The sequence below is a fragment of the Thamnophis elegans genome, chromosome 4 (genome assembly GCF_009769535.1).
Source record: "Thamnophis elegans isolate rThaEle1 chromosome 4, rThaEle1.pri, whole genome shotgun sequence".
Taxonomy (NCBI): domain Eukaryota; kingdom Metazoa; phylum Chordata; class Lepidosauria; order Squamata; family Colubridae; genus Thamnophis; species Thamnophis elegans.
The window spans coordinates 59,887,614-59,910,865 of record NC_045544.1 but is presented as its reverse complement, the minus strand read 5'-3'; the positions used below and the strand labels follow the sequence as shown (position 1 = coordinate 59,910,865).

Here is a 23,252-nt window from a genome sequence, read left to right as displayed (position 1 = left end):
GTCTTGATATTGTGTTTGTGGAGAATTTTGCTGATTGTATCTGTGGTGCCTTTGATGTAAGAGAGGAGGGTGATGTTGTCCTGTTCTGTGTCTCGGTTCTTGGGGGGAGTCTCCCTTTGGATTAGGTTGGTAATTGTTTTTCTTTGGAATATATATATATATATATATATATATATATATATATATATATATATATATATATATATATATATATATATATATATACACATACATACATACATACATACATACATACATACATACATACATATATGGGTGTGGGTGTGGGTGTGGGTGTGGGTGTGGGTGGATGTTCCAGCATAACTCTGGAATGCCTCAAGCGGTTTCAACCAAACGTGCATGGTACACAGATGACTTACTCTCTGGAAAAAAATACTGTGGGGGTAAGACACCCCTAACACCTCTTGGTGTGTGTGTTCTATTAAGATACAGCCTGTTGTGCCTTAAAGTGGCTTCTATACTGTACTGCCGCAAAATGGCTTCTACTATACAGTGCAATGGAGCCATGGTAACGGCTTCAGAGTACTCCACAAGGGGGCTCCCTCTAGTAAAGGGGAAAATCCAACATTAGAAATTATATTTGGTCCGGGCATTTCCCCCCTATAAATAAATACCTGGGCAACGCTGGGTTATCCACTAAGTTAAATAAAATCTGTTAGGCTATATAACTCATAGTTTTAGGATTAATTTAAGGGTTTGTGGGGATTTGAGCCAGAAAGCAGGATCAAGATCAACAGAGAGAATAGCACATTTCATGCCATTATATTTCCTGCCAGGACACGGATGGGTGGAATAGTACATATAAGGACACTTTGTCCCTGCCCCTGCTATTACAAATGAATTGGTGACATTGTAGGATTGGTTTTGTAGATCCAGATTTATCACAAGATTCAAGAAAATATTTAAAAGCAAATGATATTTATGTTGATTGTGTCCAGTAATTCTTATTTTACTTGATCTGATCTCATTACATAAACCTTGCCTTATTGAATGTATGTAGATTAGTTGGATTAGCAGGTGTTAAGATGTAAAGAAAAATGATAGAAATAAAGCTGTACCTGATAATAACTCTTGCAATTCAAATATATTTGCATGCTTGGCATTGAAATGAGATCTCATAGCACGCAATCGTTGGTTGACTTTAACCCAATAGCTAAAAGCCCCATTTCTGTGGTAGTTAAATTATTCTTAGTGAAAGGGAATTTAAAAGTAATAGTAATTCAGAGAATTCTTGTTAAAAAGATAGAAACACAAACCATATCACTTGGAATCTGAATTTGCTGCCTGCAAAAGGATATACTATTTCTGAATTTGTAATTACTATATTTAGCACTGATTTAGAAATAGGCAAAAATATTAATAATTCATATATGGGGAGTCTTGGTTTTGGAAAAAGGAGACTAACATAATATCTGTGGTATCCATTTAGGCAACACATTTGCCCGTGTTACATATACATATTAATCTTGACATTTTAATACTCTAGTTATAGATTCCTCAATAAAAAGATTCCTGCTGCATCAGGCAACACTCCAATCTAGTTTTTGCATACTCTTTATACATTTCCACAATGAAAAACTCCAACGAGAACACAAAGATAATGGTTTACATCAAATCAAAAACAGCATGAAATTATAGAGTTTCAAAAACAATGTCCTGTCTCTTGTTCCTTAGGACAAGAATCAAAATGAAACTATACTCAACTGATCATTTTCAAGTATCCCATTGAAGGCATGCAGTGAAGAAAGCCTAACATGTTTATTTTTGAGAACTTGGCTCCATTGTCAAATTGCTATTATTATTCTTAGAGCATTTTTTCTAACACTAAACTGGAATCTTCCTTCCTATAACTTTCATTATTCAATGTCCTGTTTTTGTGACAATAAAAAGAGGCTTGATTATCTTCTGCAAAGGATGTTATCAAATTTTCCCATCCAGTTATCTTTTCTCAAGGCTAAACATAATTAGTTCCATCCATATCTTCATAGGACATAATTCTAGTCCTTACCGAATGTCCTTATTGTCCTTACTCAGATTTTTCTAACTAAATAGAGTAAAATTGAATTATTTCATGTAATTTGGAAATTGTTTTTTATATGAGACTTTCTACTCATTTTCTTGCCTGATATACAACGGTGATCTATTTTTTAATAAAAAATATTTAAAGGGGGGGGGAGCTTGATTAAAAATTTATACGGAGCAACAAAAATTTCATACAACACAAAAATAGTATTGTAATTTTTTTTATTTCAACATAACTACAATTTACAAATATAAATTGTAACTGTTGCCAAACATCAAAATTTTGATCACGTGACCATGAGGAAGCTGCAACGGTCGCTAAGTGTGAAAATGGTCGCTAAGTGTGAAAAATGGTCATCAGTCACTTTTTTCAATGCCATTGCAACTTTGGTCACTAAATGAAGTGTTTGAAAGCTAAGGCTAGCTTGCATTATAATGCCTTATGGTAGCTTACATTTTCAAGAGAGAGAAGTTAAACTCCTAAACACACAAGGGATTTGTCTTTGGCGAATATGCTCTCAGTGTACATAAAGAAAAATAAAATAGAATACATTCATCAAGAATCATAAGCTACAACACTTAGTGATGGTCACTAAAGCCTGGAGGATTGTTCCCTCTGTGCTTCTTTAAAACAGTATATGTTAGAATAGAATAACAGAGTTGGAAGGCACCTTGGAGATCTTCTAGTCCAACCCCCTGCTTCGAAAGGAAACCCTACACCTTTTCAGACAAGTGGTTATCTAACATCTTTTAAAAAACTTCCAGTGTTGGAACATTCACAACTTCTCTCCTTGATTAGTTTCCACCCATTGCTTCTTGTTCTACCCTCACGTACCTTGAAGAATAATTTGACTCCCTCTTCTTTGTGGCAACCCCTGAGATAATGAAACACTGCTATCATGTCTCTGCTAGTCCTTCTTTTCATTAGTGGTTCAGGCACCAGACAAGAAATCAGGAGTTTCTACTCCCATTTTGGGCATGAAAACCTACTTGGATGAAATGAGGACAGTCACTCTTTTTTTCCCTTCTTTCCTTCCTTCCTCCTTTCCTTCCTTCCTTTCTTCCTTCCTCCTTTCCTTCTTTTCCTTCCTTCCTTGTTTCCTTCCCTCTTTCTTTCCTTTCCTTCCTTCTTTCCTTCCTTCCCTAACTTTCTTCCCCCCTCCCTTTCTTTGTTGTGGGGAGTTGGAAGGAGCATTAGATCTGCTCACCACCTTAAAAGTGGGATTTTTTTTTTAAATGGCTTTTTTTTTTTTAGTGATTTCAGCCGGGATGCCTTTAGTACTCGCCCCATCCGTCCTCCCATCCTCCTTCCAAAAAGTTGATTTAAAAAGCCAGCGATCTGCGTCCGCTTCTCCAGCATTCCTGATTCAGGGGCAGAGGTGCCTGGGCGTGCCCTGTTCCCCCCTCAAGGCTTCGCGTTAAAGCCAAAAAGGACCTCCACAGAGATGGCTCTGGGTGTGGGAATGCAGGGACGGGACGGGATGCTGGAGAGCAGCTTTCGCCTACAGCCTTGGGGGAAAGGGGGTGTTTGCAACCCTGCCCTGCTTGGCACCCCTCGTTGCTTGAAATGGGGTGCTCCATTTGGGGGGGAATGCAGGAGGTCCAAATTAGAGGCGGGCTCAGCCTCCGCTGGGATGGAGCAAGCAGAAGGAAAGGCAAGAGCGGGGAGGGATGAGACTTTGCTGGCAGTTGCAAAGCAGCCTACCCCCGATTGCCTTCCCCCACGCCTCCCAACCCTTTCAAAAGCCACCCCATCACCAGCCTCTCCCCCACCCGGATCCTCGCCTGCCTCCCCTCGGCTCACCCAGACCAGATTGACAGCGGCTTGCATGGCATGGCTGCAGAAGAGCGGCGCCCAAAAGAAGCAGGGGAAAAAAAAACTTCCGACGGCTGAGCTGCTTGGCCCAGGACCTAGCCTCCTCCTTACCATCGCTCTCCCTGCAGAAAAATGGTGCACGTCGGCGTGCGCACGCGCAAAAGGGGAGGGAGGGAAACAACTGCCCTCTAAAGGCCACATCGGGAACAACACTTTAGAGAAATAAAAACTTTTTTTTTAACGGCGTCCTTTTTAAAATTGATTTTCTTTCTTTTGGAAAATCGGGACTGTTTCAATACGCGACGGGACACTGGACAAATTTTTAAAAATTGTGACTATCCCGCCAAAATTGGGACATCTGGTCACCTTACCTTTTTGGCACTCAGTACCAAAAAGATTTACCATCATTGCCCTAGTCCAAAAAGACTCTTAGCAATTCACAGCAAAGCATAATGGTATAAAAGTAAACAATAAAACACAAGCAATAACATGATCAACAATATCTGTTATGGCCTTTTTTAGACAGCCAGAGCAAAACACACATTGGAATGGTACTGATTTCACTTGTTTTTAAACTCAAGAAGGGTAAAACCATCTAAATCTCCATGCAAGTATGCCATACAGTGGGGCCACTACCAAGGGGGGCAGTTATCTGGTCCATGTCCCATGAACTTTTCAACATTTCCCCTCCTCATAAGCTATCACTGGTCCCAACACTCCTGGATAATTTGCATTCCGTCTCTGCACTGTTTTGAATTTTTAATAGACTGTATTATCTCACAAACCAAAGAACAATTTTCCTTTTTATAATGGTTATAGCCTTAAAAATGTTTAAAGTCATATTTAAAAGAGAAATGGATTCATTAGCCAGTAGGAATGGAGAAAGGCCACAGTTGGGAAAAAAATAAAATTTGTTGGAAGCAAGAACCATAACGATAGTTAACTACAATTTTATGGAAATATTTACAATAAACAGAACCTTTCAATTAAGAATTGTATGGGCGTAAAAGTGTAATATGCAAGTATGGAAATAGATCAAGATAGCAACCTTGGCTATGTAAGTATTACAGGATTTTGCTTCCAACAATTTTTTTCCCCCAACTGTGGTCTTTCTCCTTTCCTAATTAAAATTTTAGCTCAGCTTTTGCTGCTGAAACATTGAAGGATATTTGGAACACTGAATAAACATAGATTTATAAATATTACCAATCAAATGTAGGGGGGGAAACTATGCTGGAGAAATCTAGATAGTTTCATTTGTACAACTATCACAATTGTTCACTTTAAAATATGTTTTGAATGAATGTGTCTTCCACAATTGGCTTATTTGTTGTTTCTTTTAATATTTTCTGTCTCATTCCTAATATTAGTAGGCTCAAAGACAGAGATGGGTTGCTAATATTTTTACTACGCTTTTGTGCATGCGCAGAAGTGCCTGAGCGGGTGGTCAGAGCCTCCCACTGCCGCTACTACTGGTTCGGCCAAACCAATAACCCACCTCTGCTCAAAGATGTATTTTACTGATTGTCAGCAGTGTTCATCAGCAGAGAATATCAGCGGAAGAATATAAGCATTGATAGCTTTTTCAAGCCATCTACATGTTTGAATTATCTGCCAGACATATGACTTTTCATCTTGATCTCTGCTGTTGACCTTTTCCATGATCTCAAGGGTCAGAAATGTAATTTAGTTATTCCACTTGATTAATTTAGCATTTTCCTAAATACTTCTTCGGTTGTTCAAATTATGAGTGATTTTTTGTTCTTTTTTGATGTTTATAAAATAATTTTTAGGCGTTTCTTTTACTAGCAGTAAAAAAAAAGCTTGATAGTACAGCATTTGTTTTTTGAGTCACTACAACCATGGGGTTGCGTTGAAGTGACTCTCTAAGTTTAGTGATCCTGAATCTGGGGTTATGTTAAGGGCAAGCAGGCCTCAGGAGAGCTGTTACCAAACTCATCCAATATTGCTATAACAGTGGAGACCATGGTTTGCAATTACTTGTGTTTCCCAGTCACGGCCAAAAGGTCTCCTTTAAAGTTGTGGTTGAATTTCGGACAGTCTTTGAAGTTAAAAATATATATGTTAAACTCTGAATTGTAATGTTCAATCTGTGGTTTTACCCTCTCCTGAGTACAAAATAACACTTGGATAGAAGAATCCTGCAAGTTGCACATACTGCTCATACTTTGTGGTGAAGGGAAAATGCTCATAAATAAGCCATGGCTCATTACTGTAAGTGCCTGCAGGATCAGGACTGGTTAAGCTGTTCTGCCAAAAGAACAGCTGGGGAATTTAGGGAAGGAGGTAGAGAAAGACAGCAGATACTAGAATATGAAGACAAAGAGAAGCTTGTAGAGAAAGAGCATGAAATTACCCTCATCAAGGTTAGCATAAACAGACTGCCCCATCTGTCTGTGCTACCTGGTTAGGATTCATTGTCAGCCATTAAATAGAGTTGGTTCCTCTATTGGAATTCCTTAGGTGAGGAAAGGAAGAGAACAGAGTCTTCTCAAGTAAGGAATTACCTGTTTTCTGAAGCTAGGATGCCCTTTGAGTCTGCTGGAACAAAAGAAGATAATGTGCCTCATTATCTGCCTGTCCCATCTCCCCTTTCTTAGAAATTATTTTGAGAATTTATTTTTCAGTTGGACTGGATTGGATTGCTGACATTCCTGTGCTTGTTTTCAACCCTTGAACCGGAATGCTTAAGGGTCTGGGAACAATAAACTCTTTGATATTTTCTACATCTTTGGAGTTCAGTGTTTTATCTACTGTTACTCATTAGTGAGCTCCCTGTCTCTCAATGTAAAGGAACCCTTGCCACATATTCCAATTGTTAATAACACTAATTAACATTGTTATCAGGAAGCTGGATCACCACTCCTCAAAAACCTCTAAAAAAGTTGCATAATTCTTATCAATAGCCATAGCTGTTAGAAACTGTTTGTTTCCTCCCTTCTGCTATTAATTACTAGTTGCTAGTTGCTTTAGAGTTTTCTTGCAATTTTAAAAATTCTTCTTATACTGTTATATGCTGTCTTTTATTATATTTGGACTTGCACTGTAATTCAGTTTTGATTATTTGATTGAAAGTTCATGTTTATACCAAATACATTGTGGAAGAAAGTTATGAGTAATAATAATAGATCTCTGTCAATTAAATATGCATTGATGGACCTATGTAAAATAGGTATATTGATCAAAATTTCACAGAAATCTGATGCCTGTTCAAACTCAATACAGATTCAGCCAACAATGTCAATAACACCAATTTCAATGTATTTAGATAGGTATTGTTTGGGGTTACATTCAATTCAATTTGCTTGTACCAGTTCAATTCCTTGTACCAGCTCAATTGGCACCAATACCAGTTCAGTTTGGATGGACTAATCTGCTTTTGTTCTCAATTTGAACTCTTAATACACCCCAACCAAAAGGCTAATGATATTACAGCAGTAGTGGTTTTATAATCTTGCAGGGTTATTTTTCTCCCTTTTTTTGATTATGGTAAACTAGTTTTTATAGTTTACTTCGCTGTAGCTTTCAAAAATATAGTTGATTAGCTGCTCACAATAATTGAAATGCTTAGCTTTCATATTACTGTGTGCTGATGCTATGAGAATGTCTTTTCTTTCATGCTTTCATTGTCTGTTAGCAGCCTTTTTGCTAGGCCGTAACTGGCAGCAAAATCTTCTATAGGAAATGGTTTAAACAGGTAGCTAGATAGGACTTGCAAAGTCTGCACATCTAGCCACACAGGACGGATGTAGCCGACCACAAATTGTTCTTGATACCTATAGAATTTGCTTGTTTTGTACTTGCTTGGAAAACAGCTAAACTAGGGCACCACACGTGAACATTAGGAAGCGCGCAGTTATCAATTCTATTATTGGTCCAGATGCATAATTTGTAACCAATGACATTGCAATGTTTGAAAACCTAATTTGCGTATGAAAGTTTATATATTCAGCCTTGCTACATAATAAAGTTGTCATGTCATTCACCCAGAGAGATCTCGTGCCCTCAAGTTCTTTCTAGGATTAGCTTCGTGGGTGACCCCCTTGATTGTTGTGCCCAGGTGCCGCCCTGGAGAAGCCGTTCCCTCCAGGGACGGACTGTGGTGAACAACAAGTGGTGACCCCGACGTGATTTTTCCGCCGGACCGACGCAGCCTCGCCGCTGCGTGCCTGAGACCCATCGCTTACCCGCGCGCTCGTCGTCGTCGTGGAAACGACTGATCTTTCGTAAGTATGGGGGCGGATCTGTCCAAGGAGCAGGGAACTCAGAACTTGGCCGATTCTCAGAGCTTCTAAAAGTCAATTAACAAAGAAATTTGTCTTTCCTACCAAATCTGAATTACGCCAACTGTTAATACACATTTGGCAAAACTGTCCCTCCTATCCTCACCATGGCTCCCTTAAACCTGGACCATGGGTGAAAATAGGCACATATCTCCATCAGGAACCTCGTGCTCCTACTCCGATGCTCCTGACTTGGAAGGTCATACTTGCTGCTCTTAGACTCCATTATTCTGACCCTTCTCCTGTTTTTCCCATAGAACCCCCTGATCTTACTCCCCCACCTCCTTATTTAGATCGCCCTTCAAGTTTTGTTCCGTCTGTCTCCTCTCCCTCTGTTTCCCCCCCCTCCCTCTCCTTCTGTTTCTGACATTTCGCTCACATCACCTCCCCCTCCTTCTTCTGATCCTGCCGGCGTTCATTTTGCTTCCTTTCTCTTTCTCCCTACTATGGCTGGCAGTGCTGTGGCTCGTGGTTTGGCTTCTGCCCGAGCCGATCCTTCTCTTACCCCAGATGATCTGGAACTTCTTTCTGCTTTTCCCGTTGACATAACGGGCGCTGCTCCCGTCTATGAAGCCCTCCCTTTTAGAGTGCTGAAAAATCTCAGACACTTGTCCACTATTTCTCAGATACCCACCCTTTTTGCAGCCCTAATTACAAAAGCCCTTCCACTCCAGTGGAAGCCTCCTTCAACAGCTTTTTTCTATCAAAGACGCTATAACTGTCTTTGCCGATGGGAGCATGTGCCTGGCAGGAGGATGGTACATGGCACACCCAGCTCACAGAGCCACAAAAATCTGCTCAAAGAGATGAATTGGCCACTTCCTTCTTGGCCTTTCAGTTATTTGACAAACAACCGTTTAACTTAATTCTTGCTAGTCTTTATGTGACTCAGATTATAACTTCTTTGTGTGAGTCTTATCTCTCTTCTTCTGTTGATTCACAACTTTTGTCTCTGTTTCTCACTTTACAAGGTCTTGTCTCCTCTCGCTGTTATTTTTTCCATGTCTCCCATATCTGAAGTCAGCCCTTCCCTGGGCCTCTCCAGGAGGGCAATGATGTTGCTGACGCTGCGGCATCAGCCCCCCCCACCCCATGTCAATGTTTGTTCTGCTATCACACCTTGGGATAGCCACTCTTACTTTCACCAGAATAAAAAAGCGCTCATAAACCATTTGGCATTACTGCAAATGAGGCATCAGCAATTATTCAACTATGCCCCACCTGTAGCCAGCAGGCAAACCCTCTCCCTATGGGAGTTAATCCCTGAGGGACAGAGTGTTGCCAAATTTGGCAAATGCATGTTATACATGTTCAGGCTACATTATGGCATCCTCCCAAAGGGGTGAAGCCACCAAACATGTTATTAATCATTCGATTCGGACCTTTGCATCGCTGGGACGCCCAAAGAGAAATTGGCATTCCTTATAACAGCCAGAGTCAGGCGTTGGCTGAGCGCGCCAACCAGACATTAAAACATGCCCTGGACAGATATATTGGCAATAGGGGAAAATGCCCCCTGGCCTCCCAGCAGTGCAACACACCGGCAGCCCACCATCCTCGGCAGCGACTCGTCATTTTGCAGCTCCACCTACTGCAGACACCTCCCGTCCACCTGTCTACTATCGCTGCTTGCCTGACTTGACGTGGCGAGGACCTGCTGACCTGCTGACCTGGGAAAGGAACTACGCTGCAAACAAAGTTCTTTGGATCCCAGGACGGCACGTAAGACCATATTTGCCAAAACCACCTATACAATCACCTACACAAACACAGAAGCAGCCTGACCATGACCAACCAACAGGAACCACAGCTTGAGGCTGTCTCTGTCTCTGACCTGGAACACAGAGCAGAGCACCCTCCACCCTCCACTCCCCCGACCGGCTGCCCTGTCTTTCACCGCAGATCCCCTACTATGTGTTGGTTGAATGCTACCTGTTGTCATTATTTGAACCAGTCCGGACAAATTGAAACCAGTGTGGAAAAATTACATGATACCGTTCAAACAGTTGGACAACATACAAAGCCTTGGACTCCTGGTGGGATTGGATGACCTCTTGGTTACCAAATTTTAACTGGTTGGGAAATGTTTCCAAGACCGTTATAACCCTTGTTGCTTTGCTGATACTGTTGTGTTGCTGTATTCAATGTGCACCCTCTTTATTCACTATGTGTAAGAATATACTCTAGCTTGGTTCCACAGAAGAATATTCACATTGTCAACCACATGGAGTTACATGAACAGTCAACCCCTTCATGGGGAAAGATCCCTTCTGCATGCCCAGTGATGAAGAGGGAGACGCTGCCTTTTAACAAAAACAGTGTTGGAATTCATTCCGGGTGTGTGTGTGCAGGACAGTTTCTGCTGTCTGAAACACACATACACAGGGATGCAAAAACATCGCACCAGAAACATCTTTCCGGCCTAAACGGCCAGGACTCATTATGCAGCCTCATGTAACATGAATTATATGAGCCAGCAACTCCCACACATGCCCTTTCTCCCCCCTAAGCTGTGCTGTAACTGTTTATTCCCCCTTTGCCATGATGTGATTTTTTTATTGGTTTATGTGTAGAATGCTGTGATTAGCCCTGGTAGATGAAGAGGAAGAGTCTTTTTGACAAAAAGATAATAAAAAGAAAAGGAGGAGATGTTGCTATGCTCTGAGAATGTCTTTTCTTTCATGCTTTCATTGTCTGTTAGCAGGCCTTTTTGCTAGGCCGTAACTGGCAGCAAAATCTTCTATAGGAAATGGTTTAAACAGGTAGCTAGATAGGACTTGCAAAGTCTGCACATCTAGCCACACAGGACGGATGTAGCCGACCACAAATTGTTCTTGATACCTATAGAATTTGCTTGTTTTGTACTTGCTTGGAAAACAGCTAAACTAGGGCACACACGTGAAACTTAGGAAGCGCGCAGTTATCAATTCTATTATTGGTCCAGATGCATAATTTGTAACCAATGACATTTGCAATGTTTGAAAACCTAATTTGCGTATGAAAGTTTATATATTCATCCTTGCTACATAATAAAGTTGTCATGTCATTCACCCAGAGAGATCTCGTGCCCTCAAGTTCTTTCTAGGATTAGCTTCGTGGGTGACCCCCTTGATTGTTGTGCCCAGGTGCCGCCCTGGAGAAGCCGTTCCCTCCAGGGACGGACTGTGGTGAACAACATTACTGTATTTTGATTTTTATTCAGAAGCATCACAATTAAAATAAGGCACATGACATAAAATTTAAAATATAAAATACAAGATTAAGTTAAACAGATCTTGCCCAGAAACTAGCAACATTAATTGCATTCTGTCAGACTGCCATGAGGTCCTCAAGTGTACACTGATCAGGACACAAAGGCAAAGTATACATATGTGTTATCTATTTTGATATTCAACCTTAGCACAAATAAGCACTTTAATCTTTGTTTTGATCAAGTTGATAGTATTCAAATGTGTTTGTATTTTGTATTTATTGTGTTCATATGGGACAGTGCAAGATAATAGAGTTTATGTCTAAAGTGACAAATTTATAAATGCAGGTCTTAATACAGCTTCATTTAAAAAAAATAGAGTAATTATTAATGTTTAATTTCCACACTGGTAGCAAGATGACTCCAAAATTCAATAATTGTAACTGGATAGATTAGAAGCATAAATGGGTAGACTAATAGATGGAGTTTTTAAACAGCTGCAAGGTACTTGCAAAGACAGGGTATATGGACAATATGATGGTGATGAACTTAATAAAAAAATAGGGTTGTTTTCAATGGGAAGAAAACTATATATATTTTGAATCCGACATTTAGCATCTAAGGTCAAATCTAGGTATTGGATTGTGCTTGGAAAAGAATCAAAAGTCAGTTGTTATCTTTTACCATTGACTAAGTATATGATAATGGCATGTGCTGCACCAGTGAATATGATGTATAACCTTAGGAGCTATTTTGACAGGAACATGTTTTCATTTTACATTTCTGTTGTTTTGTTTATGGGTATAATACATTTAATGTACACTTTGCCATATGTTCTACATTCATTATATTTGCAACTAAGGTAAATGCTGTTGAAGAAATTCATGACAAGTTTCTTTTCAGGCAATAAGATGTGAAACACAAATGGGAAATCCATTGTATTATACATGAGAATATAATTCACAAAATACTCTAGCATTAGTTTTACAATATATCTGAGGTTCAAATTGCATACAAGAAAGCATAGTTGAGAGAAGTGTGCACATATCTATATATCTATATATCTAGATCTAGGTAGAGCTACAGACAGACAGACAGACTGACAGACAGACAGACAGACAGATTCCCTATATTGCCAAAAGTATTCGCTCACCTGCCTTTACTCGCATATGAACTTACTGTAAGTGACATCCCATTCCTAATCCATAGGGTTCAATTTGACGTCACTCTACCCTTCGCAGCTATAAAACCTTCAACTCTTCTGGGAAGGCTGTCCACAAGGTTCAGGAGTGTGTTTATGGGAATTTGTGACCATTCTTCCAGAAGCGCATTTGTGAGGTCACACACTGATGTTGGATGGGTTTACGTGGCCTACCACTTCGTGGCTGAGTTGCTGTCGTTCCCAAACACTTCCACATTCTTATAATACAGCTGACAGTTGACTGTGGAATATTTAGGAGTGAGGAAATTTCACGACTGGATGTGTTGCACAGGTGGCATCCTATCACAGTTCCACGCTGGAATTCACTGAGCTCCTGAGAGCAACCCATTCTTTCACAAATATTTGTAAAAACAGTCTGCATGCCTAGATACTTGATTTTATCCACCTGTGGCCATGGAAGTGATTGGAACACCTGATTCTGATTATTTGGATGGGTGAGTGAATATGTTTGGCAATATAGTGTATATGTTGTAGAACATTACAATGAAAAAACATTTTTTTAAAATTGTAGAACAATAGAAAACCTTGACTGCACTGGTGATTGAATATACTTTCTCCTGATCAGACAGATATAAATTAGCCTATTTATCCCTGCTATACATTTTCTTATTTTTCTTTTTTATTACTTTGGTAAAGCATCTGGTTTGTCCTTTTAATTTCTTTCTGCCTTTTAAATAAGTTCTAAAAGAAAAATCATTTTTTTTTTTTACCCCTGAGTTTTGATTTTATTCTCCATTTCTCTTTTTCAAAGGATCCATCTTCCTGGGAAGATGTTTTGATTCCAAACAGCATCAATGGTATTTGTCATTACCAAAACTGCAGTGGAGAAATAGCGGTAAGAAACTATTAATATTTTTTTTTCTTTCATTCAATCATGTCCAATTTTCAGACATGGCCTGGAAAAGTCCCTACAGTTTTCTTGGCCAGGGTTTTCAGAAATGATTTGTCATTGCCATTTTCCTAGGGCTGAAAGAAAGTAATTGACCCAAGGTTATGCAGCCACGTTTGGTCCTAAGACTAGATTTCTGTTTTCTAGCCTGAACCCTTAACCACGACATCAGACTGCCTTTCATTAACTTATAGTGACCATCAAAAATTATCATGAATCTGAAGGACTCAAGCATGTATCTGTTTTACCACAATGGTTACTGATTAAGGCAGGGGTTCCCAACCTTTTCTATACCCCACACCCTTATAATGGTTCTGATATATTCTCCCTCCCCTTACAAAAGTAAATAATTATATGCATACAATTATGCATATACACTATAATTTTGAAACTTCTAAACCCAGGTTTTCGCACTCCCTGGAAAATCGTCTCGCACCCTTGGTTGGGAACCCCGGATTAAGAGAAACATATTATACTACTATTTTTTTTTCATTTATTGATTATTTTACATTTTACATTCATTATTAAAGTAAATAAAAAATCAATTTCCAATTTGAAATTTTTTGGAAAGCCAATTTTAAATCATCATGGTTGATAAAATGTGTAGTATTTTGACACAATATAAAAACAGCATCCAGTCTGTGATTGAGGGTTAAATACTTTTCTCCTTTACTCTCTTCCAGGACATAGTCTGAATCCTAGCTGATATTGTGGATAAGGCTGGTTAATTTGCCAGCATCTTTCCCCATAGCTTTTCAGGTTTTCTTGGAGGAAAACCTGCTCAAGATAATCCTTGATTATGGCATGTAATCCCAAATCTAATCTATGATTAGAAGAACAAATTCATCTGGATATTTCTCTGTCCTGGGAATAACCTTACAATGTTCTGATAACCAGAATCCAATTGCTATAATCTCCTGAGCATGTGATACTTTTATCCCTTAGGATTTTGCTATAATGGTAGTATACTTTATAAAATCTGCTTGTGCAGTAATGTAAAATGTCAATGAGGACACTAGTAAATATTTAGATTGCAACCTTAAAATAGAAAATGTGATTAGAGCTTGACTTTAGGATTTGGCTTTCCCATTAAATTGTATAGATTTAACCATTACAGATGCTATCATGTTTTTTCCTAAAGCATTTTTCCCCCAATTTTCTTTTTAGTGCAGCACAAAAAAACCCCTTGCAATTTGAATTAATATCAGCCATTCAGAAACACATGTATATTTCTTGCTATGCAATGTATGTGGAACCTATTTTATCCATTTTATAACTAAGTCCATATCCTACGCTTAACAATGGTTTGTTTTACTTTTGTTTTATTGAGTAAGCCACAATGCCTGAGTTTCTAGATAATGCAAAGCTATAAGTCACTTACTAATGATAGGTTTATAAGAGCACTATAAGTCAGCATCAACAAAGCATGTAATAGTGTAATGTTTTAATATGAACATTACTCTAGACATTTTCTCTCTATATGAACTTAGTAAGAGGATGTGGGTGTGAGTGTAACTAAGTCTATGAGTTTTCGAAAGGTTCATCATAGCAGTTTAAATCTTCATCTTGATTCTTATCCTGTTAAAGTTTTTGAAATGCCTTTTGGCAGTGGGATCTAGGAAGGGTGGGGGTTGAGTTCCAAATCTGCAAGATGGGGTATGGAACATCACAAAGCAAGCTCTGCCCTCACATACATGCATTGTAGTCAATGCATGTACAGAAGGAGTTGGATTTGCATTGCAATGCTCCATCCATCCAATTTGGACCCTCTTCTCCCACAGATGCTTCACTTTTAGACAAAAAGAAGGCAACATGTTTCTCTCTCTTTACAAGGTTCCGCAAAAGGTGGAACTAACAGTGTTTTCCTGAAAATAAGACCCTGTCTTATATTTTTTCACCACCAAAAAAGAACCAGGTCTTATTTTCGGGGGGAGGGGGTTGTCCACTGACTCACCTCATTTACACGTGCCACCCCTGGTCTCCTTTTTGCCATCAGTGGCCTTCAGGAACTTCTTTGGCGGGCACGAAAAACAAGCTTTCTTGAGAGCTTCTGCAACCGATCGATGCGGAGCTCTGTTATCGGCCACAGAAGAAATGGGCTGAGGTGTGTGGGAGGCCTCGCTGCAACTATGCAAAGGTGAGCAGTAGGGCAGCTCCACCCACCCCTCCATGGACTGGGTAGGTCTTAATTAGGGCTTATTTTGGGGGTAGGATTTATACACCGATGGAGGTCCGATAAGTCCGAATCGAACCGAGCAATGGTAACCACCTGCACCAAGGAATACACCAGGGCACTTAGGGCAGCGAAAAGATCTCACATAGCCACCTTGGTTGCGTCCGCTGAGTCCCGCCCAGCCGCCCTGTTTAAGATAACCCGCTCCCTATTAAATAAAAGGGAAGCGGGGGAACCCTTGCAGGGCAGAGCTGAGGATTATGCCCAATTCTTAGCGGACAAAATTGCTTGGTTTCGGTTGGACTTGGACTCCATCCCCGCAGTTCCAGCCGAGGCACAGGAGGATCAAGTAGAACATCTCTGGGTTGAGTTTCAGGATGTTACCCCCGGGGATGTGGACAAGGCCATGAGGGCTGTAAGTGCCTCCACCTGCGTACTGGACCCGTGTCCCTCATGGCTGGTTACTAACAGCAGTGAGGTGACACGAGGCTGGATCCAGGCGGTTGTTACCGCCTCTCTTCGGGAGGGGAACTTCCCCGCCGCACTGAAAGCGGCGGTGGTGAGACCCCTCCTAAAGAAGCCATCTCTGGATCCAGCTGTTCTTAATAACTATCGCCCAGTCTCCAACCTTCCCTTCCTTGGGAAGGTTGTTGAGAAGGTGGTGGCCTTCCAGCTCCAACGGTCCTTGGAGGAAGCAAACTATCTCGACCCCTTCCAGTCAGGCTTCAGACCCGGTTACAGCACAGAAACCGCTTTGGTCGCATTGACTGATGATCTCTGGAGAGCCAGAGATGGAGGACATTCCTCCATCCTGGTCCTCCTTGACCTCTCAGCGGCTTTCGATACCATCGACCATGGTATCCTTCTGCGACGACTGCGGGAGGTGGGAGTGGGAGGCACCGTGTTGCGGTGGTTCTCCTCCTACCTCTCGGACAGGTCGCAGTCGGTGTTAGTGGGGGGGCAGAGATCGTCCCCTAGGCCCCTAACATATGGGGTGCCTCAGGGCTCAGTCTTATCCCCCCTACTATTCAACATCTACATGAAACCGCTGGGAGAGATCATCCGCAGACACGGGATCAGATACCATCAATATGCGGACGATACCCAGTTGTATCTGTCCGCCCCGTGCCAACTCAATGAAGTGGCAGACGTGATGAACCGAGGCCTTGAGGCCGTTATGGACTGGATGAGGGTTAACAAGCTTGTGCTCAACCCAGAAAAGACCGAGTGGCTGTTGTGCTTCCCTCCCAAAGATTCGATCAATATTCCATCACTCAGGCTGGGGGGTCAAATTCTATACCCCTCAGAGAGGGTTCGCAACTTGGGAGTCCTCCTGGATCCACAGCTATCGTTTGACCACCACCTGACGGCTGTGACCAGGGGGGCATTCTCCCAGGTTCGCCTGGTGCGCCAGTTGCGACCCTACCTGAATCGGGAGGCTCTCACAACAGTCACTCGGGCCCTTGTGACCTCTAGGCTGGAATACTGCAATGTGCTCTACATGGGGCTGCCCTTGAAGAGCATCCGGCGACTTCAGCTAGTGCAGAACGCGGCCGCGCGAGCGATTGTGGGTGCACCTCGGTTCACCCACATAACACCTATCCTCCGCGAGCTGCGCTGGCTACCTGTCGATCTCCGGATGCGCTTCAAGGTGCTATTAGTCACCCATAAAGCCCTGCATGGTAGTGGATCTGGATACTTGAGAGACCGCCTTCTGCCAATTACCTCCCTGCGACCAATTAGATCTCATAGATTAGGCCTCCTCCGTATTCCATCGGCCAGCCAGTGCCGGCTGGCAACTACAAGGAGGAGGGCCTTCTCAGTAGTAGCCCCGACCCTTTGGAACGAGCTCCCCGTGGAGATTCGTACCCTCTCCACCGTCCAGGCCTTCCGCACAGCCCTTAAGAACTGGCTAGCCCGTCAGGCCTGGGGACAAGGATAGCCGCCCCTCCCGAATGATGAATGTATGTTGCTTATTACTTTTATTATATGTGTCTACGTTATTGTTTGTATTCCCCCTCCCTGATTTTATGTGAGCCGCCCTGAGTCCCCTCAGGGAAAAGGGCGGCCTACAAATGTTAATAAACATCTAAACATCTAAACATATTGGGTGCGCATGTAAAATTAAGCTAGAACTTACTTTCTGAGTAGGTCGTATTTTCAGGGAAACACGGTATGTGTCTCAAGATTCAATGTTCAATGTGGTTATGTATTAAACTTTGGTATATTTTATGATGAAGGACATTTAAATAATTATAGTCAAATGGAAATATGATGATGGTGACATGTTTAAATATTTGTTAAAATTCTTGAGTTAATATGAAGTATGTTTGTTGACTGTGGAAGAGATGCACAAAAATCTTTTTGTAACCGACTGATACACTTTCTACAGCATGTAAAGAAGGATTGTGTTTGTTTTAAATTAAACAATTTTTTAAAAAAAGATTCAATGTTCTGACATTGGTTTGGTATAGAATTGTATGCAAGGCTGCAATTCGTGGCAAACTATGATTGGTTGATCACAGTGATGTGCGGTGAGGTTTATGGCTGGTGAAGCAAGTGGGCAAAAGCTGCTCTGCCGCCCCGGCGCTATGCCCGACATAGAGGCGGGATGCCCTGTCCAACGTCCTGCCTCTATTTCGGACATAGCTCCAGGGCAGCAGGGTGGCTTTTGCCTGCTTTCAAGAGGCAAAAGCTGCCCTGCCGCTAACTTTACTCCAGTCATGTAATGTGTTGATTGTGGTAAAACATTCAATTGCTGTTATTTTTACAATGGGTTAATGTTAACAGAAGTATCATCAGCTAAATTAAGAAATGTGAGCTATATGTAGAAGAATCTATTCCAAAACACGTGAACTTCAACTGTTTGCTTAAATAAATTAACAAAAAATTATGTCTTCTTTGTGGGATATTGGAAAGATTCCTGACAGCAAGTTAATGTGTGTTGAAACTTCATGGCGACTTCCCCTTTTCCATATATCAAGTAGTGAAATAATCTTTCATTTGCCTAGGGCTGAATAAGATGTATGAACATGTACTAAGGCAAAGGGGCTTCATTTTGTTATAAAGTATAAATCAAGGGACATATTGGTTTGGACATATTTTAACTAATCTATGATTTGTTTTTGGCTTAACCTATTGTATAAACACCAATTGTGATCTATAAATCCATAGTAGAACTGATCATGATGTGTAAACAAGATGTGTTACCATTAGTATATCAGTCTAAGTAACTTCACATATTTTTTCCATTTTTTTTTAATTCGAGGGATAAAATACAAACTCACAGAAAATAACCAAGAACAGAACAAAACTAAACAGGACAAAATTGTTTGGGGGAAGGGGCATGATTTTGTTCCTTGATTTGGCAGATATGCCATCTTAGCAAAACATTTCAGAATCCAATCCTTAAACCTAAATCATAGTTTGCCAGTTGCCTGAAGAAATATCATCTGTTACTGAGATGGATTAGAACTAGTTAAACGCCAAGCCTTCCTTGAAAGGGAAGGGAAACCAAATTTCTTAAGCGTTTTGAAGCAAATATCATTTAAAGGTCTTATTTAACTCCAAGTGATCTTTTGCATATTGGGGAGGTAAGTAGGCTAAAAACAATTCAGCCTTTTATTTCCTATCAATTCTGGCACAAGGCGATGGTTTAAACCCCCCCCCACACACACACACACACATACACCAATATCGTGGAGGCTGAGGAAAATGAGAGCGGAGAATCGAGCTGCTCATTTTTCCGCAACCTGGTGGGGCAGAGAAAATGAGGCAAAGCGGCCTCAGGTGACAGCCCTTTGGAGGCGGCGCTTCTCGGGTCGAGCCCAGGTGTGTCTGTAACAAAGCCCGTGGTAACGTGGTTGCCACCGCAGCGCCGGCTGCCTGGTAACCAGGTCCTGCCCCTTTAAGCTGCTGGAGGGTGAGACGGAGGCGAAGAAATCTTTTCCACCCCAACCTCTGGCCAGTTCCTCCAGTGCTCCTGCGGGTTGCTGGGTCCTGAAGCCGTCGCCCTTTCCTTTTCCTCCTTTCGCATGCTCATTCCCCATCCCATGCATGCGGCGGAGGGGAAGGAGTCTCTAGTGGCTGCAGCAGTAGCAGAAGCGGTGGCAGCGGCTGGAGCGCAAATCCAGGCAGCCGGCTCTGGGTTTCCCCTTCCCTGAGCATGTCTTGTTGCTGCTGGTGCCGCTTTTGGTGAATCCGGCTGGACGGCGGGGCTCTTGCCATCGCTGCTGCTGCTGCCACCACCACCACCACCACCACCAGAGAGCTCGCCGTCCCAAGCCGCACTCATGAGTATGGCTGGGCCCTGGGGGGCGGCATGCACTTTAAAGTGCCAGCGTGCCTCCTGGCCATAAACCAGGACATGTTTCGCTCTATGGCGGGCCGAGGCAGCATGCACTTTAAAGTGCCGGTGTGTCTCCCAGCCATAAACCAGGACATGTTTTGCTCTATGGCGGGCCAAGGTGGCATGGCTTTAAAAAATAAAAAAGTGCAGCCCGCGTGCCAGCAGAGGCGGGTAAAACACACACACACACACACACACACACACACTACTTATAATAAAACAAATTACAATTCCTCCCCCCTGCCCTCTCCCTCCGACCCACATACCTTTTCCAGCTGTGTCAGTCAGAGGATTTCAACTCCTCTTGTCCACCACGATGAAAATGCAAAAAGAAAAAGGCAAGAGCTGGTGTAGCCAGGCTAGGATAGTTGCTGCTAGAGTCACCACGTGAATGACTCTGCTTAACTGTTTAAAAAAAGCCTCTAAAAAAAGTGCCCTCTGCAGGAGGAGGCGAGAGAATCACGTGCCTCCTTTGCATAAGGAATTTTTCGCCTTTTAACCCTTGCTTAACTCTGCTCAAGTAATCATAAAGCTAGAAGGGAGGCCCTTGATTCTCTCGCCTCCCCCTGCAGTTAAGCACTAACCAGAGTCATCCACTGTGACTCTGGCAGCAACTACCTCTGCCTTTTTCCTTTTAATTTTCTTTTTCTTTTCATCATGACAGTGGTGAGGCCCTGCCTCTCCTGACTGCACATCACTGGTTGATCATTTTTCTTGCTGTACTTAAATCGATTTCTGTATCCTGGAATCACTTGTCTGTCATCTTTTTTTTTAAAGACTTAAGTCCTACCAGTGAACTCTTTGACAGAGAGACAACCAATTGGAAAGAGTTCTGCATCCCTTTGACTCCTGGTAATAGCCATCAGCTGTTGTCCCAACACTCATCTTTACGCTTATAAAGCTTTAAAAGCATGAGCCACTAGCTGGACATCAGTCTGAGTCATATATTGCATTGTATAACAACTGCAGAGACTGGTTCTTTGTTTTAGATTCTATGAAACCTGAGTTGTGTCCTTGCTTTTCTTTATATAGAATCTGTAAAACGATGGGAAAATGATACCAGATGCTCAGATCTGGAATTCACAAAACAATAAGATACTACCCTGAAATTAAGGCAGTTAAATGAACACACTATTGTTGAAGCAGTGGTGTACTGCATTGAACTGGAAAGTGCAAAAACCTAGTGAATTATACTGACATGCCATTAAAAGGAGTATATATTTAATTAGAGACATAAGTATTATTCTTTTTACATACGTATTCTTCGCTTTCTGCTTACATGTGCAGTGGTTAGAATGCAATATTGAAGGCTAATTCTGCTGACTACTGATTGGCAGCAATTTGGCAGTTCAAATCTCACTGGTTTAAAGTTGACTCAGCCTTTCAAGGTCAATAAAATGAAGACCCAGATTGTTGGGGGCAATATGCTGACTCTGTAAACCACTTAAAGAGGGCTGTAAAGCACTGGGAAGCGGTATATAAGTCTAAATGCCATTGCTATTTTTACTTTCCTTTACATCTAATGGCATGACTACATACCATGCAGTGTGAGGCAAGACATGCCTACACATGTGCAAAGTATTAATGCATCCATATGGAAAAGCTGGAGGATGGTTCTTCTCATTTTTAATCCAGTGTTGATCAGACTCAAAGCAGCATGGCTTTGCAGGAAAGTTAATACTTTTAAAATAAAATGGCTTGTTTTACTGAATATGACTCTATGAACTCACAAATACAACACCTAATGTGAAACAATATGTAAATTTGATTAAGCATTCAGTCCTTTGCATGTGTGTTCTAAATTAATAGGATATATTTATAAGTAGGCATGGTTTTGGACCGAGATATGATTTGTGCTACAAGACTGTAAGAACTTAAGTAGAATCAAACTAGTTTTCCCCCTTTGGCAATTATGGGTACAGTGATGTATCTTATAGCTAAAATACATGTATCTTCCAAAGTAAATTTTCTAGTGTTTTATTTCTACCAGAACTTCATGAATATATTTTTTCTTACTCTTTCATGTTGGCAAGAATATTTCTCACTGGGGGAAAATATACCTGCTCTAATTTTAAAACTCTAAAGCTTGTAATGGAAAATTATTATTAAAGGCATTGTCATGTAAAGAGCAATGTCTTAGGGTTTGTGAAGTGAGTGATTGTGAAGCAAGTGAAGGTTTGCTATTTCATTTTTAAGCACCAGGCAATTAAGCAGTCTCTTTTCCTTAGCCAAGTTGTGAACGGCATGAAAGGATCATTGAGAGTCTAACAGAATCAAGTCTTTGAGAAGGTGAGCAAAAAGACAGAACCATGCCCTTCCTGAGAATCACTCTGAAGTACCGTATATACTCGAGTATAGGCCGACCCGAATATAAGCCGAGGCACCTAATTTTACCACAAAAAACTGGAAAAGTTATTGACTCGAGTATAAGCCTAGGGTGGGAAATGCAGCAGCTACCGGTAAATTTCAAAAATAAAAATAGATACCAATAATGTTTTTGAATATTTATTTCAAAGAAAAACAGTAAACTAGCGGTGTATTCAATGAAATACTTCACTCACCTCATGATGCTGATGTCCCGCTGTGATGATGATGTCCCGTGCAGCCGCGGGAGCGATGTCCTGCCTCCTATGACACACGGCACAGTGATTCCTATCATTGGATCACTGTACCAGAGGAGGTGGGACATCGCTATGTGGCTGCTTGCCATAACAAGGAGGAGGTGGGACATCGTTGCAGAGCGGCAGGAGGGGGAGGAAGGGGAATCGTAAGACAGCCCTGCATTACATTAGAACGTGAGGAGGGGGGATGGTGCGGTGCGCGCTGCGCGGCAAACTGACACAGAGGGAGGGGAAACTCACAGGGGCACTGGGCCATTCACGAGTGTCACCCAGCGGCATGGCCCCGCCCCTTTTTCTCCTCCATTTCGGGCAAATTTTTCACTGACTCGAGTATAAGCCGAGGTGACTTTTTTCAGCCCAAAAAGTGGGCTGAAAAACTAGGCTTATACTCGAGTATATACAGTAATTCAACCGCAGGGGACTCATCAACTCACTGGAATGCACCAGAGAATAAATCTAGCTAAGAGATTTATCCACTTGCAGGAGTAAAATATTAGACACGGGGTTCAGATAAGTGAGGAAATGTTACACTCTGGATATCAAGACACATGTGAATCATATTATTATCCAAACACATTCTTGATCTTGTTATTGTTTAACTAGGTACATTGGAATTACTTAAGTATTAATCCCAGAATTTCCCAAG

General features: G+C 41.5%; 1 protein-coding gene across 1 annotated transcript in view; it reads left to right on the top strand.

The window, feature by feature from the left end:
* The window catches only part of PRKN (parkin RBR E3 ubiquitin protein ligase), a 774,293-nt gene that overhangs the window by 406,582 nt on the left and 344,459 nt on the right, over window positions 1-23,252 (top strand). The window contains 1 exon segment of the mRNA XM_032215517.1: window positions 13,327-13,410. Coding sequence (XP_032071408.1) covers window positions 13,327-13,410 — 84 coding nt within the window.